At 37.2% G+C, this 19,173-nt stretch overlaps 1 protein-coding gene across 3 annotated transcripts in view; it reads left to right on the top strand.

The window, feature by feature from the left end:
* OPA1 (OPA1 mitochondrial dynamin like GTPase) overlaps nt 1-19,173 on the top strand; it is a 53,226-nt gene that overhangs the window by 24,598 nt on the left and 9,455 nt on the right. For all 3 annotated transcript variants that reach the window (XM_080349774.1, XM_080349775.1, XM_080349776.1), the window contains 8 exons: nt 729-894; nt 1,407-1,559; nt 2,182-2,290; nt 2,935-3,014; nt 4,154-4,294; nt 5,664-5,780; nt 7,036-7,129; nt 8,695-8,805. In XM_080349774.1, coding sequence (XP_080205900.1) covers nt 729-894; nt 1,407-1,559; nt 2,182-2,290; nt 2,935-3,014; nt 4,154-4,294; nt 5,664-5,780; nt 7,036-7,129; nt 8,695-8,805 — 971 coding nt within the window. The remainder of the gene's footprint in view (nt 1-728; nt 895-1,406; nt 1,560-2,181; nt 2,291-2,934; nt 3,015-4,153; nt 4,295-5,663; nt 5,781-7,035; nt 7,130-8,694; nt 8,806-19,173) is intronic.

The following is a 19,173-nucleotide window of genomic DNA, read 5'->3' on the forward strand; positions in this document are numbered from 1 at the left end:
CCCACAACCAGTACTGGGGACTGTGGTGGGAGCAGGAGGAGCGTGACGGCCTCAGCTGAGCTGTCTTGCTGCAGCTGCAAAGTTTCCTGAGTAAGTTTATTGTTATTTTAAAAGGTTAAAGTTTGTTTCCATTGTTACTTCCTGAAATGCATCATAAATAGGAAAGTGGTACTTAGTTTTGTTAGTGATGGGAGGCAGGATTGTAAATGAGTGTCAATATACATTACGGTAAAAGGTTGGGCTTCTCAACTTGCTTTATTAAATCTGGGAATGATCAATTAAAATCCCAGATGGAAAATGACAGCATGTTCCAACAAACAAATTGGAAAACTGTGGAAAAAAAAATCCACATTCTTTTTTGGGACCGTGGACTTTTTAGTCAAATCATTTCAATACTTTACACTCTTCCCCCCTCTTCTGCATGTATGTGCACACACAGGTCTGCGTGGTTATACTGGTGTAATTCAAGGCTGCAAAGAACTGTTGCGCAGTGCAGTGACAGATATGAGAGTCACAGAAATCAACTTCTGAAGCTGTATTTGCTGCTGAAAATATCGCGTATCTGTGTCCTCAGTTCCCAGCAGATTTTTGGCTGAAGTTGTGTCCTGATATTAAGGAGTTATTTCCTCTCTTCTCTAGAATTTTCTCAGTGTTTCTAACAAATTGAATGCATACCTATTAGACACTTCTGTATTGGAAGCCATCGTGTGTTACAACTTCCATTTTAGGGAAGAGATTCTTCAGAAAACTTTATGGGAAAGGGTATCTACTCACGTGATTGAGAACATCTACCTTCCAGCAGCCCAGACTATGAACTCAGGGACATTTAACACCACTGTGGACATCAAACTAAAGCAGTGGACTGACAAGCAACTCCCTAACAAAGCAGTAGAGGTGAGAATTTAGTTTTAAAAAATTAAATCTGTATAAAACCTGTTGAAATTACAGCAAAGCTCCAGAGAAGAAAGTTGATGTTTGAAGGGCTGGCTGCAGTTTTTCTAAGCAGCTTACACGTCAGAAAATGCTAGCAAAAGCTTCATGTTGAAGCATATACAGGAATATTGTATTTTGCTCCTCCGGTGACTTTTCTCTATTAAAAGACAAAAAAAATCTGTCCTTTGAAAAGGATAAACCATTAAAGCTAGATACGCTCATATTTGATAGATTTATGCAAGTTTAACAGAATTCTGCTTGTTACAACACAGCCAAGCAAAGTTTATTGTTGACTTCATTAGTAATAAATAAGGCAGCAAAGGAAAAGTTGATGACTTACTCTTATGCTTTTATAGTGTTTTCAGCAAATATGCACATTTTCATACTTGCACGAATTGTCAGGAATGTTCCTTTAGCAGCGGGTGCGTGGTGTGCCGGGTTGTTTCAGCAGGGCTTGTTTGCTGACTTTCTAGGTGGCATGGGAGACTTTGCAAGAAGAATTTTCCCGTTTCATGACAGAACAAAAAGGAAAAGAGCATGATGATATCTTTGATAAACTGAAACAAGCCGTCAAAGAAGAAAGTATTAAACGACACAAATGGAATGAGAGAGCAGAGGATAGCCTGGTATAGTGTAGTGGGTTTTTTGCATCGTTGACTAAGTGCTGTTGAAATCTTTTTACTAAAGTTGCGTATTAAGTATTTTTGCATTCTTTTAATGTAATCATAACATGATAGGGAAATTTGTCTGTCTCTCTTTTTATATATAATGTTTTAACTCATTGTTCCTCAATTCATTTTATTATTACCTTTTGTTAATTATTGCCCAAAATAACATCTAATAAAGTTGTTTTGGTTGGTTCAGGAAAAAGTCCTCTATAATCCACTGGCTGCCCAAGAACAGCCTTCTGAGAAGTGTTTGGCATCAATTCATTGGTTCTGTTACGTATTGCCACATAAAATAATAGCATTTCATTACCATCTTTAAAGATGGTGTAATCTGAAGGGATTTCATATTGTTTGCTATGTTTTTTACATTATACGTGCTAGGCTATAGAAAAGAGTCAAAGGCACAACAAAATATTTTTGGCAGTGCTTGGGAAAGATGTCTCTCAAATAAAACCTGCGTTCCCCATACATGCTATTTTTATAGATGTCAAAAAAAAATGAAGAGAATGTCAGCAATAATTTTTTACTAAGTCTGGAATAAATTCTTCATTGTGTGCAAAACCAATGTTCTGTATTGCAGCGAGTGATCCAGCACAATGCCTTAGAAGATCGGTCAATATCTGATAAGCAGCAGTGGGATGCAGCTATTCATTTTATGGAAGAGACTCTCCAAAGTCGTCTCAAAGACAGTGAGTTGCGTGATATATTCCACTCTTGTGTGCTTTTTAATCTGGGCCAGTTTCCATATCTAGTTCACTTCACTGCGGTGCAAGCTTTTGTATCACCACAACTGATATAGTGGTAACAGTTTACAATGGTACCAGTACTGATAGAAATGTTTAGGAAAATACAGCCTCAAACGTTAATGCTCTTGCAGTGAGGCAACTGAAACATATGTCAGATCTGTATAGTCAAAAAGTGGTACAAACACACATGTAGAAGAATAAGATAAATTCAAGGAAAGTAGTTGGTCCATTTATGGTTATGAAGCATAATTAATTTTTATGCATGTTGCAATAAGTTAAGATTTTTTCTTGTTTTGTTTTGTTTTTCAAATGGCTGGCTTGGAACCTGGAAATCTATCTCAGTGAAAGGATGTTATATTTTTCTTATACTTCCTTGAAGTATCTGCTGGTTGGCTGTCATTTTTAAATTTTATTAAAAGACATAAACTGTTGCTTTGAGTAAGAGACGTCTGACTTGACTCAGTATGGCATCTGATGTGCTGAGGCATAAAATGTCCATTCTTGATATTGTACCTAACTTTAGAACTATAAATTTGGCTGGTTTCATGTATTTTGAGTGATACTTAATATAATGTTTCCCTTTTTAGCTGAATCTGTTATTGAAGGTATGGTGGGTCCAGACTGGAAAAAGAGATGGTTATACTGGACAGGCCGCACCAAAGAACAGGTAAAGGGAAAAAAAATACAAACAATTTGTAGTTCACTACCTTTAAAAAACTTTGATTATTGCTCAGCAGACTTTCAAAAATACCAACATTCTTCACACCATTTAGAAGACTGCAAAAAAAAATTAAAATACTTTACATTTACTTTTATTCTATATTGCTTTAAGTATTACACCACAGAGAATTCCATGTACTTTTTTCATATTGCAGATACATAGTGGTTTGTAAACTGTTTTCTATTCTTCAGCTGAATTACATCTTTACTATTATACCATTGACCTCAGTATTCCAGTAGAAAGAAATAGATGAAAACAGGGTGGAAATTGTGCTGTTTTCTTCTATACTTTCCAAGTATGCCTTTTATGCAGAAGTCATGTGCAGTTTCCTGTCATGCTCCATTTTGCATTTAATTAGTATGTGAGAGCATTGTCACTTGCATTCTAGTCACAGTTGTATCTTCTGATTGATCTTTTTCATCATAACCTCTCCTTGTTTGCTCACAGCTTTTGAGAATTTCTTTTGAATTTAAGTAGCACTTTCTGTTCAGTGCCCAGAGATGATGGGCTTTTTATGTTACTTTTTCTAGATACTTCTCAAACTGAATCATACTTTAAAGAAGTAAGTAGAGTTTAAAAGAATACTGTAGAAAGTAATTGTTTCAAAGGAAGGAGTTTTACAGTCAGCTATATGCAGCCAGGTATGGGAGAAAGGCAGTGACTTCAGCCTATCTTACTTGAATTTTATGAGCAACAGCTTAAAGGTATGAATCCATGGAGAATTCTTGCTAGCTATTAGGCAAAAATTACAATTCTTGTCACTGTCACAGGTCATATGTGAATGTGAACCCCACAAGTGGATGTTCATGGAGGAGAAAGGAGGCTAACACCCATTATTTTCTGCCCCCCCTTCTCCTGCATTTGTTTGCATAATGAAAATTAAAAAATTGGAAACATTGACAGTGAATTCTCTCTCTAAAAATACCATATTTGACATGTCTTTCCACAAATATCCTTTGTAATAGTTAATAGTGTCAAAGATATTTTGTGTTCTGCCTTATTAAGCAGGTAGACTGTTGATTGAGGAGGTGCTGATGATGTCTGAGTCTATAGTAATTTATTCTAATTAATTGTTCTTATTCTAGAATATTCGTAACGAAACAAAAAATGAACTTGAGAAATTAATCAAATGCAGTGAAGAACATGCAGCTTATCTGGCAAATGATGAAGTGACGACTGTCAGAAAGAATCTTGAAGCAAGAGGAATAACAGTGGACCCATGTCTGGTAAGATGCGGAGTTGTAACAAAACATATGGAAGCCTCCTGTGGACGTTTGAATGTTCTTTCTAGATAGCACACAAAAAACTCAATCTAAATAGTGAATTTGTAATCCAGATGTTTCCAGATGAGTTACTAAATGACTGCTTGCACGCAATTCACACACTTCTGTTGGCTGTCAGACAAATGCAGTACAGCGCTTTGGAATCTGTCAGTTTAGACTGAAATCAGAGTCTGCTGAGCAGATTTTCTCGGCTGCATTATGACAAGGCTTGTTTAAAATTGTTCAAATGTTATATAGTGGAATCAAGGCCTTTGTGAGAAAGATACGATAAAAACATTGTGTGTTCCTAAGCTTTCAGTGTGATTGTATGGGCAATTTGAAGCTCATAGGTACATTGAGGAGAGGGAAGTTTTGTAAAAATACTTGGAAAAAGGCAGGGTGTTTTAGAATACCCTGAAGGAATGTATTGTTTGTTTAAAGTGTTCTGGAAAATTATTTATTTCATTGCAATGTAAGGCTCTTAACCATGATTAGACCTTTTATCTAATTAAATGTAAGATTTTAAATAAGTGAGAATTCAAACATCAATAAGTAATAGATGTAGATTTCGTCTAATGATGATTTCTTTTCTACAGAAACATTGGCTACCTTTTCAACATTAATACATGTACTTATCCCAGGTAGAAGAGTTATTTAAATACCTGCTGCCCCTTTCCTGTACAGTACTTACCTTGCCGTTTTGTAAAGGTCAGAGTAGTGATCCACATCCTCCATATGAGGAGACTGAGTACAAATTGAGTTTCCTTTCTACCTAAGCAACTGATTTTCTTAATTTTATTTTATATTTGGGTTGTTTTGTTTGGTTTTTTAAGAGCTATATTTATATGCATATTTAATTTTGAAGAACTGGAACATAAATAAGCCTAATCAAGAAAAGTTAAAAGTGTTTGTTTATGTAAGACCTATTAAATATTTCTCTATGCTTTAATGTGGTTTAATTGATACATTAGTGGGTACCACTCAAGAATGTGTTCTTAGTGCATCATGCCAAGAGCAGAAAAATCTGTCCGGTTTTATAGTATATGATTTAAATATATTTTGGCTGTAGATGATGTTTTTAAGCATTCAGTTATGTTACAAGTATGGAAGAGTAGATTTTTAAATTGACAGTCGTGTAATGTTTGCCAAATGTAACTAACACATTAATCATATCCTAGTTACAGACAAATTACTGAGAACTATTTAAACATATATTACGTGACAACAATAGTGGAAATTTGAGTTAGATTTTAACATTAAATATGATCGTTAAACTGTGCACGACAGAGAGTGTATGTATTTCTTTAGTCAAATTTAAGTACTGTTTTCCCAGATTAAAGACACATGGCACCAAATTTACAGAAGACATTTCTTGAAGACTGCCTTGAACCACTGCAATCTGTGTCGAAGAGGCTTCTATTATTATCAGAGGCATTTTGTGGACTCAGAGGTAAATTGAAGAGCAGATGTACACTAGTGTTTTGTCTTTAAATTTCAATTTCAGTTGAGAAAAAAAGAATTTACAACTACCCTAACGTTTCTTTTATATCCTTTACCTTGAGATAGCTGGTGATTTTGGCTATGTTTTACATGAGGCTTGTAGTTGGTAAAATGCCATTCTGGTGGTAATTATATAAAATGACCACTAGGTATCAGCCATGACCTAATCATCTGTTGCTTATCAATGTGTATTGAAAATACATTGTTAAAAACAGCATTGTAGAGCTACTGATATCTTGTTGGTAACCTTTTCTTCCACTTTCCCATTGATATTTATTTACCTCACTGATACAGAAAATTCAGAAAGCATTTAATAAGGGCATTTTATGGGATAAGTTAAATAAGTAAGTGTTTAGAGTTAATGCTTAGAAGCACATGGTAAACAGGGGGAAAAAATTATGGAGCTTACAGACAAATCTTTTAAATGGCTTTCCAGTTTGTAAACCCAAGCTTGTGCTACAACTGACAGTATGCAGGAAGTCACACCAATAAAAGAATCGACAGGTTTTTTACCATTATATTTAAATCAAAAATAAATTACTGGAAAGGTAGGGCTCCTCAGTTTCTGTAGAGTTTTGTTTATAGTGAGACACAACGATTCCCATGGAGCCAGAAATCTTTACCACTGCAGGAATAGCTTTGCCTGTAAGAGAGAATGAGCGTAGACCAGAGACCTGCCTCTGTGACACTTAACCTCCTGTTCCTGTTGGGTTTTCTTTAAGGTGTCCTAGTGTGAAGTCAGTGTTCCCTCCTGCCACACTTGCAGATGTAGAAACTGTCTCTTCTGCTGTTAACAAATACAGCCCTTGGCCCAGCATTTGTCAGAGTCACAATGTGGAGTTCAGCTGTTGTATTTCAATGCATTTGCTGTGAACAGGAGTGGTGTTTCAGTGAGCATTAGGTTATACTCACCAGCCTGCACGTACTGTGTGCAAATTATTTTTCTGTGGCATCCCTTGATACAGCTCTTTCTCTTGAAAATAGATGTTAAGGAGGTGCAATGTATCCAATAGGACTGATATGACTCTTGAAGTATTTTTGATGTTTTCTTGTTACTTAGAGCGGTTATTTTGTGGGATTTTTGTACAACATCAGGATATGCACGCATGAGTTACACTTACCACTAACAGTGTCAAGAGATTCTTGTAAGTGTAGGATGCTCACTGGCCATCAGAGGTCTGACGCTTCAACTTCCCTTGTTTCAGCTCGAATGTAACGACATTGTTCTCTTCTGGCGAATACAGCGCATGCTGGCGATTACAGCAAACACGCTGAGGCAGCAGCTCACTAACACTGAAGGTGAGGCTCACCGTGACTCAGGGTGTTTGAAACAAAACATTGCATAGACATTTTCTATTGTTCCTCTGGCTATGTGTTCCTTTCATGCTTAGCATGGCTGGCTGATTTTTGTGTCCTGGTTAGATAATTAAACAATGTCGAGTAAATAGAATTTGACATTCCGTTTTACATTAAATGGTTTAGTGTAAATAGAATGTCAAATAATTAAAGCACTCTCCAGTTTAAAATTGTTTCAGCTTGCGATGCCAATTATCAATGTCTTTTTTGAAGCAGCAAGAATTTCCATAAATAGTGACTATATTCTTTTTTTTTTCTCAGGTCAATCTGGCTGTAGATTTTAACTTTAAAGTGTTTGACATAAAAAATAAATTCTAATGGATTTTTTTAAAGCCATACAAAATGTGGTTGTTATACAACAGCAGCTTCCTTATAAAGTATGTAGCGCTCAGCTAGTGCTGTGGTACAACTACTAATAATGACCTTTGATCTATAAAATAGTTTCCAACCTGCTTTTTGAAGAAGGTGCAAGTAAAAGGTTTGAACATTGTCATGTGATGCAAGTTACCATTAATGGAGAAGAAATTGCCCCTAAATGTAGGAAACAAGGTCCTGTCTCTTCAAACCACCTGCTTCATTGACAACTGCTGGCCTGAAAACTGGGAAGCTTCGTTAGGAGGTTCTCCCTTTGAGTATAAAGGGCAAGGATATGAGTATTAAGATGGACATAATGCTGCTTTAAAGAGCTTTTGATTCCTCTTAAGCTTGTATATACATCAACACCCCTGTGTATGTCATCAGTCCTTCAATACCACACTCTGCTGTCATCATGAACTTCTTTTTCCATTTTTCACCTTTAATTGACTTGGCCTTGATTCATCTGATGAGGGTGATGTTGATAGCAAAAGTGTAACTGTTAAGGAGGCAGCAAGGATACTTACAGTAAAAGATTCATTGGACACTGAGTCTCAAAGAAGAAACTGCTGAATGTAATAGGCAGCAAAGCAGCCTATAGATATTTTTATCTCCTCCTAAAGAAGTCAGCCAATAATGTTGTAATTCAGAGAGAAAACATCCTTTGAAATTTAAACATCTTTCTCATAGGACAAGGGGTAATGGGATCAAGCTGGAACACAAGAGTTTTCACTTAAATTTGAGAAAAAACTTCTTCTCAGTGAGGGTGACAGACACTGGAACAGGCTGCCCAGGGAGGTTGTGGAGTCTCCTTCTCTGGAGACATTCAAAACCCACCTGGACATGTTCCTGTGCAACCTCACCTAGGCGTTCCTGCTCCAGCAGGGGGATTGGATTAGATGATCTTTTGAGGTCCCTTCCAATCCCAAACATACTGTGATACTGTGAAAGCATTTCCTGTCCCAGTGGCCCAAACAAGGGGCTTACGTGTTCAGAGGTTTGCCTCCAACCAGAGTAGCTAGTCTGGCAACATTCACTACGTTTCCCACAGACCTTCCCAAAATGTTGTCCTTAGGTCATTACAAGTGCAAAAATGTTACCTCTTACTTTTTATTGGTTGATTTGTTGCTTAACTATGTATTTTTTTTTTCCAGTAAGGCGCTTGGAGAAGAATGTAAAAGAAGTGCTTGAAGATTTTGCTGAGGACAATGATAAAAAGGTGAAGCTACTGACTGGCAAGAGGGTCCAGCTCGCAGAAGATCTCAGTAAGTACCTTCTCTGTAGTGTTTCAGAACTAGCTTAAAATGAAGCAAATTCTGCCCACTCACCTTGAGAATGTTTATTGCAATATGGGTTGTTTATGTGCTAATATGTAGTTAATATCAGCAATGGAAATTTTCTTAAATATAGTTAGGCCTTACTGATTCAAAGGTGGACATCCATAGTATGGCGTGATAAAACAATGTAATTTACATTAGATATGAATTCACTATTCTAAATATATTACATCAGTATATTGAAAAATGTAGTTAAAATGGAGTAATATTGTAAAGGGAAATTCTTGTTTTTCTAGTACAATGTGCAACAAGGTTAATGAACATCTCAGACACCTGTCTCTGGGTGATTCAGTCTTGACCGTGTAAGAAGGTTTTGATCACATCTCTTTTTTTAATTAGCGGGTGAGATATGCTGCCTTCCCACAGATAATACTGGCATTTATTACAGATTAGCTGGAAATTCCTGTGACTTGCTGGCCAGCTTGTTTTAGGCCTTTTGTACAGAAACAAAACCTGTTGGACATGAAGATCTGATATGTCATGCTTATTAAGCTGAGACAACCATTATATTAAGACATTTAGCAAGGAAGAAAATCAAGCAGATTTAACCTTCCAGAGGGTTTACAGTAGTTTAACACTTCGAGTCACTTGGAAAGTGTTAAGGGATCACAGATGACCTTTCTTCTTATAACTTTAGTTTGTGTTTGATGTAGCAACTAAGTTTCTCCTAAAATATGAGTTTGGATATTTAATTCAGAATAAATGAATGCTGCAGTCAGTGTTTCTTATATTTGGTGATGTTCCGATATCAGGGTTCAGTGAGAGAGAGAATCCTTCAGTTGCTATTAGTGTTTCCTAAGTATGAATTAAGTCTTCCGTTTTCTACATCCAAAACGTACAAAAAATATTTTGTATAAAATAAACTCAAAACCTGAGGATTTATTTTTGATAGTTCTGATTTTGTTACATTGCAAGTGTTACCTTATTATTGGAAGTATTGTTATTAGAATCTCAGTCACTTACAGTATTTGTCATTTAGAAAGTTTTCCTATATTATTTTGGAATTGTGAGTGGGAGTTTTAGTGAATCTAAGGCACATTGTCTGGTGTTTTTTTACTGGTCTCTGAAACAACTGGTGCGACCATATAATTTTTATTATAGGTTCATAATTCTCTCCAAACATCCTGTGTTGCTTTTGAAACCCTGTATCTCCCCTCATGTAGCCATTCTTAGAGTGGATGGAATGTGTTTTACCAAATAAGGCTTTTTCTTCTCTATATATGTACGTTGGGGTAAAACTAATGGCAACCTGCATGGTGGAACACACATTCAATGAGGAAGTTCTCTCTTTTATTAGTGAGCAGTGGCGTTTGCTTTCTTGCTTTGATACTGGATTTTACCTTTTTTCCTGAGCAAATACTGGCATTGGAGTGAAATGTGGTGATTTTTGATTTACCCTTAAATATTCCCTGTTTCAAAACAGAGTAAAGGAGCACTAGAAAATACCTAATGTTTCAGTGAATCTGACTTCAGTTTGTACTGAAATCGACTTGGAATTTTTGCATTGTCAGTTTTGCTTCTCACCGGCATCAGAATAGCCTCCCATTTCAAAGCAGTAACAGCTGGGTAGTTATTTTGTAAACCAAGACTTCACTTGTAAGAACCTGTGTGTGTATAATCCAAGATGTCTGCGTATTTAGTAAATATGCTTCAAATTTGTAGTATGCATTTTGTAAATTGCTCTGTCACTAAAACATTGTCACTGCACTTCATTTCCTTAGATTCAGGAGGTCAGAGATCCCACACACATTTTTCACGGGAAATAATCATTATTCAGTACAAAACGATGCATGATGACGTGTGCTGGTTTATTGTACCTATGGGAAGATGTTAAAACAACCACTGCTTAGCTCTGTAGTCAGATCAACAATGTTCTCTCTACTTTTCTGCATGCTTTTATTGCTAAGTCGTTATAATTTTTATGGGCAGATGACAGGAAAAAAGGCTTTCTTTGCCTTTCCTTCAGTGAACAGAGTCCTTTTCTGTCATGCAGGGATTTTTACACTCCTGAGACAGACTTCGATAGCTGAGAGCATTGAACTCTCAGGTGGCTATACAAGTAATTTCCTTTTTACAGCATTTCGTGGACTCTGCTTAAGGAATGAAAATCTTGACTCCCACAACTCACATTCATAAAGTATTTGTATTTTAATTAGGCATGGAATGGAAGAGATCTCCTGAATCATGGAGTCCAGTCTGTCTCTGTTCCAGGCAGCTGTGTTTATATAACCCAGCTCATTCAGGTATCTTGAGCTCCATCTTTAAATCACTTAACTTGTTGGAGCTCACTATTGGTACTAAAGTCATGTTCCAGGACTTCATTCCTTTGATGGTTATAAATGGTCTTTTAAATTCCAGTCTAAATTTGTAAATGTGAGGCTGGGATTCGTTTCCTGATTGGAAGGTGTGCTTGCAAATGTAAATTATTCATATTACTGGGGTTAGGATGCTTCCTCTTGATGCTGATGATACAGCAACACTGTCTCACTTCTGTTACATTGGTCTTTTAATGCTGAAGCACTGGAAGTGTTTTGTTGTTTGTTCAGTATACTGGTTAATGTCAAACTGTTTCTAACACGAGTCTCATGTTAGAGAGCTCATGTAAGACTCAAAACTTATTTGAGCAGGTCCTGTTCTCTGTGTTCTACAGCTTTGAATGGTATTTTAACCCTGTATATGAATATTCCTTGATGACCTTTAGGCCCTGAGTCTTGCTGCGTATCAGATTTTACTTCTCAGGAATTGTTCTAGGTATTCTAAAGACTGTAAATAGATCTTTTGAGCAGTTTCTAACAAATTACATATTTTATAATGCACTGAAGGTTACTTTTTCTTTAAAAAAATACTTTTAATGTAATGTGAATGTACTCCTTATCGTAAGTATCATCATGATACTTGTACCAGTGAACAGTGACTAAGCTTGTGGAAATAAAGAAGCCCTAGGACTAAAGAGCATATGTAAGAAAGGATCATAAAATACAAAAAGGGGCAGAGCAGAAAATTAATAGCTGAATTGGAAAAAGTGACTTTAAAAATGTCCTAAAATGCAATCAATCCATAAGCATACACGTTCTGAAAGAGGCCCAGGTCGGTGTACCCCAGTGTCCTGTCCATTGCAGTGAGCAGACATGGGTTCTTGGGGACCAGCAGAACAGGTTAAGCACACAGTGGTACTTGCCTGGTGTGCTCTCTCAGCATCTAACAATCTGTGCTTCCAACATTTCCTAATCCAGAGGTAATATCTTTGTGATTAATAGCCATTCATGGATTATTTTTTTTCCCCTCCTGTGAATTTCTCTAATTGCTTTTTGAACTCATGTAAACTTTGGCATCTGCAACATCCTGTTGCAATTAGTTCCAGAGTTTAATGACACATTGTGTGAAAAAGTACTTCCTTTTGTTTGTTTTTGAGCCACCTGCCAGTTTCATTAGGTTCTCCTTAGTACTTGCACTTTGAAAAACATTCAGTAATCTTTCCCTATTCATTTTTTTTTGTGCCACTCATGACTTCATAGTTGTTTATGCTGCCCACACTTGATCTTCGTTTTCCTGGCTTGAAAATTTCTCATCTGTGTAGTTGCTCTTTGCGTGGACATTGTTTCATAGCTTCACTCAGCCTTGCCACTCTTTCCCTCTTCTTTTGTTCTACTAAACCCTTTTTGAGATCAAAGTGCAGAACAGCACACAGTATTCAAAATGCATCTGCATTATGGATTTATACAGTTGCATTATGATGCTTTCTGGTTTTTAATCTGGTCTTTTTACAGTAATGTCTTGTGGTCCATTTCCTTTTTTGCTGCTGCTGAGCAATGAGCTGATGGCTGCACTGGACTGTCTGCTAGGACTTCATGTTCTTTTGTGAGAAGTAACAGCCAGTTCAGAGCCCATCAGCCTCGTCATTTTCCAAGCTGTGTTTTTAAACTCTAGGTACAGTTGAGATATGTCTAGTATTTTGCTGAGGATGCAGAAACAAGAGGAAAGTGCTGTCTCTGACCTGTCTAACTGGGAACTTCAGGCATATTCAGCAATTGGCAGGAATCTGTTTTTAACACAGTGGTTCACAACCTCCCTCACAAGTCTGGTAGATTATTTATATTGAAGTTCTTCACCAAAGTTGTCTGTCAGTTGAAGAACATACCCAGGTCTGTCACCCTGGGCTAGATAGTCTCATCAGCAACAGGAAGAATTATATTTCCTTTCCAGTTGACACATCTTGGTTGCGCTTGTAAGGAACACTTAATGAAGAACTGTTGTTTTTACGTAACTGAGGACCTGGCACCTGACCCTAGCAGGGGGGAAGGAACGAGAGACATCGGACTATGAATTCTTAATGTAATACACAGTCTCTTCCCGGAATATATACTGATACCTGTATACATACTGATACCTGTATTTAGAAGTTAATTTAGGGGGGAAGGACTGAGAAACATCGGACTATGAATTCTTAATGTAATACACAGTCTCTTCCCAGAATATGTACTGACACCTGTATACATACCGATACCTGTATTGATAAGTTAATTTAGGGAGAAGTGTAGCCAAAGTACCAGGAATCCATATCTTAAATAGACTGATAAGGGGAAGGGTATTGTGTGCGTTGGGATAGTCTGTAAACCCTGAAGTACCCAACCAATGGGAAACAGGGGAGGGAAATTGCGGCCAGGATTTTGGGGAGATATAAGCAGGGGCTTTTTGCCCTATTAGGTGTGCCTGCCTTTAGGTAGAACACCCGGTCTTGCAAAATCATTATTAAAATACGGGCCTATTATATTTGCAAAATAATTGCTTCCTACATGCTCTTTGCTGAAGGACGAACTATTTTGATTTGAAACTTCGACACAACAAGTATTTTACTATATGCTTGTTTAAATCAGTATCTTAAATATACCATGTGCTAAGTTCTGTAAGAAGTAAAGTAGGGTAGAGGGAGCTAAAAGTACAGTGGTAAACATTAATCTTTTAAAAGATGATTTTCCACTCATAAAAATGCACCTGCCCTGTTTGCATTGCAGGCTTTAAGGCACTGAATTGCGGCTGGAGGGAAAATCTAGTATCTAATGGTGTGTGCTGTACACAAAGCTTCTCCACTTTTTTTTTAGTATTACCTGTTGTTTCTACAATACCTTAGAAAATTGATCAGCCACTGTATCTCATTTATTCTATTTGTAATCTTTTAGTGTTTGCTAGTTCATACTTTTTTGTCCTGTATTCATGTTTAACTTTTCCAAAGTGACTGACATTGGACATGCTTGCAGGCTGCCTCCGAACTTACTGAAAGTTTTTAAACTTTAAATGTCTTTTTAAATGTTTAGGGTTTTTTTCTGTAAAATCTGTTAAAATGGTAAGGCTGCTGGCATTTGCTGAGTTTCAGGATCTTTTTGATGGCAATGCTAAAGTGGGTCGATTATTTACAAAAGGCAATTCTTTGAAGTCACACCTTCCCTGGAACTATTATCTTTTTAATGATATTTTTCCAGTATTGGGTAATACTTTTTTTTGAGAGGGGGGAGAAATGAATCTGTAGGTGGAATAATTTAATTTCAAGATAAACAATATCTTATTGTTTATCTTATACTGTTATATTTTTAGCAGAAATGACAGAATAATAATTCCAGCAGAAATACCCTATAGTTCTATGCAAAATTGATAACATGTGGATAAATCTTAACTTCCAGTAGACTACTTTTTAACATGGCAGGTTTTTTCCATGTTGAGCTCCCAGTGAAAGGCTTCCCAGAACTACCTAATTGCTTCCAGAATTCCACTCTGCTGGACTTGCTCTTTATATATAAAGGGCCAAAGCAAACTTGCTCCCTAGTGTGGACATCATGCAGTAATTAAGTTGCTGTACAAGTTTCCGACACAAGATGGCAATGAGTCACCTCCCCTCTCTGGTTACTTTTTCTTGCTTTCCAGTGGACATGGGTTTCTGGATGTTAGGGTTTTTTCTTCTAGGAGGAAGATGGGTTTGCATAACCCTGTCCCTCATGTTTTCCACTCTCTGGTTTGTTTTTGTTTAGTTGTATGGCATAGAATTTGTGAAGATTGCACGGGATGGTCATTTTTTCTCAGTTACGTTTTTCTCATTAGCAACTGCATGGAAAGTATTAGTTTGTTAAGCTTTGTTACTAAAACACTGTTACGAACTGAATGTTTTAATCATTTCAGAAAGAGGATCTTCCGGTGTCTTATCCTAAACCTAAGATGCATATATTCCTAGTGCAGTAGCATTTAAAACATGCTCGGTGGTGCACATGTGCATTGAATATTTCAGGCAGATCCTGGCTTCAGGCAGTCGGCAGGAGCTTTGCCACTGACCTCACTGGTCACAGACCCCAAAGAAATACACACGATCCATCTTCACTTCTTTCTTCTCCTTTACTCCCTTTAAACAGCTAAACTAGGAATGTTGCAAAAGCATCTTTTATGTGCGCAGGATAAACATGTGCAATATTAGTACATGTGAAGCATCTTTTTAGGTCAGCGTACTATTCCTCCAATATCCAGTTTCCTCATAAGTTTAAAAAAAGGAAAAGAAAACCCAGAATTTCACTGAATTGTAAGTAAGACCATGTGCATTTACACAGGGAGAGTCATTGGCTGGAGGTGGGAAGGGACTTGCGGAATGCCTGTGGAAACTCAATCCTGAAATTACTGGATATGAATGTGGAGGGGTCAGCTCTAAGTTCGTTTGTCAGTAATATTGACACCTGTACAGGTGCCATGGGCTACCTGAGACTTCGTTCTGCACAAAAGCTTTTTGAAACTTCTGAGCCCTCACATGAAGAAAAGATAGCTTAGGGCCATTTGTTTAAATTCTGTCATACATTTGTAAGGTATGGAATAGAACAGTTTGCAGAACTTAATTATTTTCTTGTAAAGGCTAAAACAGAAAAATTAAATAAACCAGTGTTACAGTAAAGTACTTTAAAGATTTATATCTAAAGTGATTGCTTTAAAGTTGCTGCATTAAATTCTTAATGGACTTTTTCTCTTGTGTTGAATCCATTAGTATTTAATGTAAACCTTTTGCAAACTTTAAGTATTAATGGTTTAATATCATGTGAATATAATAAACTTGCTGTTTTAATGGAGTTAGAAAGCTGATGTTAGCTAGGGTTGGTACTTCCATATGCAAGTGGCTGAGTCAGGATCTGTGATGTATTTGGCTAAGCTGAGTGGGCTCTGTTGTATGTAACAAACCAGTTTAAATCAAGCAAGTCTTTTTGTTGTGCATCTATGCAAATTTGGGGATAAAGTGTGTGAGCAGTACTTCACAGATCATTACTTGCTCTGCAGTTACTTTTCATTGCTGTTAGCTGCAGAATAAAATTGTTGTGTGAAACTAACTCTATATTGTGGTTGTTACTGTGGCCTAATTAAGATTTAGTCCCTTGACATGACTCAACACTTTTTGATTTTACTTGCATCCTACAATGTCCAACATGACATTGTTTCATGTACTCCTTTAAATCATGCTTTGGCTTGGCTTCCTAAAGTCTTTGCTTCCATTTTCTCTTCCGAGTTTCAATGTTTTTAAAAAGTCACAGCATTTCATAGGGGAAAATCTCAGCTGTAAGGGGAAGATCTCTCAAATAAGCAGATCTTGGGTAATTTTACATTAGAAATCAGAGGCAGACAAAGCAGTTTGAAGGCTGGGGGTCCTTAAATCAATTCTTGAGGTCCTTGTTCAGAACCAACATGGGTTTTGGTGTTTACAAGATACAGAAAAAAAAGGTAGCATGTTGAAGATATTTGAATGTAGAGCCTAAATGTCACCCCCACCGCACAAAGACAAACATGAAGAAGAGGAAAGCATCTGAAGCCCAAATGGAGGGGTAATATTATTAGAATCTGCAGAATTACAGTTACTTTGTGCTCTCATTTCTTCCATAATGCCTCAATATTGGATTTTTAGAAGTTACATAAGTAAAAATATGGTCACTTCGTAGTTGTGAGACAGTTCACAGAAGTGACAGCGGTCTTGCTTTGCTCCTTCCAGCTGGTTGCAGCAGTGAGGAGTGCTCAGTTATGGTCTGATCCTGAGCTGGCAGAAAGTTACACCAGGAGACACCGTGACCTTCTAACCAGACAAAAGCAGAGTGGCCGTTTCCCTCTGGGAATCACGGAACAGATCTCCAGCTTCTGATCCACATCTACAGGGTCACTCCTGTTGTCACTGTCCCCTGCCAGCAGCTTTCCGTGGGTCACTGGTGGGGCCTGCATCTTATCAGAGGCTGCCTGTCACTTAGAGCACGTTCATTTCTGCCCCAAACTCAATCAGTCAAATGAAGGGCTCATGTGGGCCACCTGTGTCCTACGAGTTAGAGCTTGTGCTGGTGTCACGGTGAGCTGGTGGCAGTTTGACTCCTGTGTCCCCTTTGAGCTGTGGAGAGGTCCTGTTGCTCCATAGCACGGGAGGGCAGGGGGCAACATGCTTGGAATCTGTGCACTCATGTCTTCATTTCCCTTGCCTTTGGACGTGAGCAAGTCAGCAACAGTGCATCTCATTATTTTTAGTAGATCTGCTGACTTGCTGGTACTCTGACAGAGTGCAAATTGGCTTTGCGTGATTATCCTGTTTTTAATTCCACGTAGATAACTTATGAAATTAAACCAAGCAAGTGTGCTTTGACATGAAAGACCCTAGTTGAATGTTTAAGTTTGGTTTTTTGTTGTTTTTTTTTTTTTTCCTCAGAGTTTTGAGGCAGCTGCATGAAACTAATGAATTAAAACCAGAAGAATGTGTAGGATGGTCTGTGTCAAAGTGCAGATAAGGTAGTTCCTGCTTTGTGTCATGGCAGAAAGTGCTTTAAAAAGATGCATCTTCTCAGAGAGGGAAGTAATCCTCAAGGGAGAACATACATCACTTGTAAACCTCCTGTGATGGAGTGATGGTTTACTTAACTTGAGAATCCCAGATGACCACAGATGTCTGCTGTGATTTCTTAAAGTTATTGATGAAGAGTTAGGCACTGATGTCCAGATTCTAAAATGGATCCTTACAAAGTTCAGCACATTTGTCACTGACTAAGCGAAGCCTATCACTTAAAGTTGACATTGAAAAATAATGATAAACTGCTACATGAGTAATGACGTATTTAATGCCTGTTAATCTTACCCTAGACCCATGTCTCTTGTACCCGAGGGTCATTCTGGTGTTGTCTGCCAAATTTTTGTTTTGCTGAAAACTTCCTTAGTAATGCAAGGATCAAAACATCTAATTGGATGCTATTTTCTTTTTAGTACTGGTTGCTAATGAGATTACCTATTAATCAAAATTTACATAAGTACTTATCACAGAAAGATTACTATTTGTATAAACGCAAACCTTTAAACTGACCAATGCTTGTGTTTGGTTTGAACTAGTGTGGAACTGTGGAGTGTAACGTTCACGTTTCCAAACTCTGGAGGAGTCGGTGTGGTGTATGTTGCACAATGTTGATGTTGTAGTGGACTCCACTTTGCTTCTAATTTGGAAGTCTGTATTAAAAAAAAAGAGGAGGAAACATTTTTAGCTAGAAATGATAGCGAACTAAGGAAAAAGTAATAGAACAACCTGTTTTTCTTCAGGGCATGATGACTTACATTTCTGACTATCAAAAATGAAGTTCATTATGATGATGATCTAAGAACTCATCGCCATTTTATTTTCTGACATGTTTTAGAGAGACTTTAATGTAACTAATCCTGATAGCATATTATTTTATTATCCAGTTACTGAGTATGCTCTATTTTGGGTGGAGAACCAACACATATCAGTTACTTCTTATGTTAAAGTCTCTTTACAGTTTTAAGGTTTTATGTCATTTCTGCATAAGTAGTAGTTTTGGTTTTGTTTTTTGGTGTTGGGTTTTTTTTTCTTATATCACTGGATGAATCATTGGATGGTATTTTGATTTACCCTTATACTTTTCACTATTTCCACCCAAAATAGTGAGCATCATCGTGTTCTGATTCAGTCTACTTTAAGAGTTTTGATTTTGAAATTAAATCATTCTGTGTCTGTAAGTCTGATTCAAGATGTAAGTCTGTTTTATGTTCATGCTGCTGTTAAGCTCCTCCTAGTTGTCCAGTAAGCAGCACCACTGAATTCTGTTGGAAGACGGAGTTATTAGAACAGTTTTAATTAAAAATCTACAGTAGAGAAGGACTGGATGTGCCCGAGTCCTTCCTTGCTATTGCAGAGATCATGACTCTCATAAACTTGCAGCTTAATATCGTTTAATAATCATTTGTACATTAATCTAACCTTAATGACAGTATAGAAATGTATACTCATTTGTGACCTCACAT

The sequence above is a fragment of the Nesoenas mayeri genome, assembly GCF_963082525.1.
Source record: "Nesoenas mayeri genome assembly, chromosome: 9".
Lineage (NCBI taxonomy): Eukaryota > Metazoa > Chordata > Aves > Columbiformes > Columbidae > Nesoenas > Nesoenas mayeri.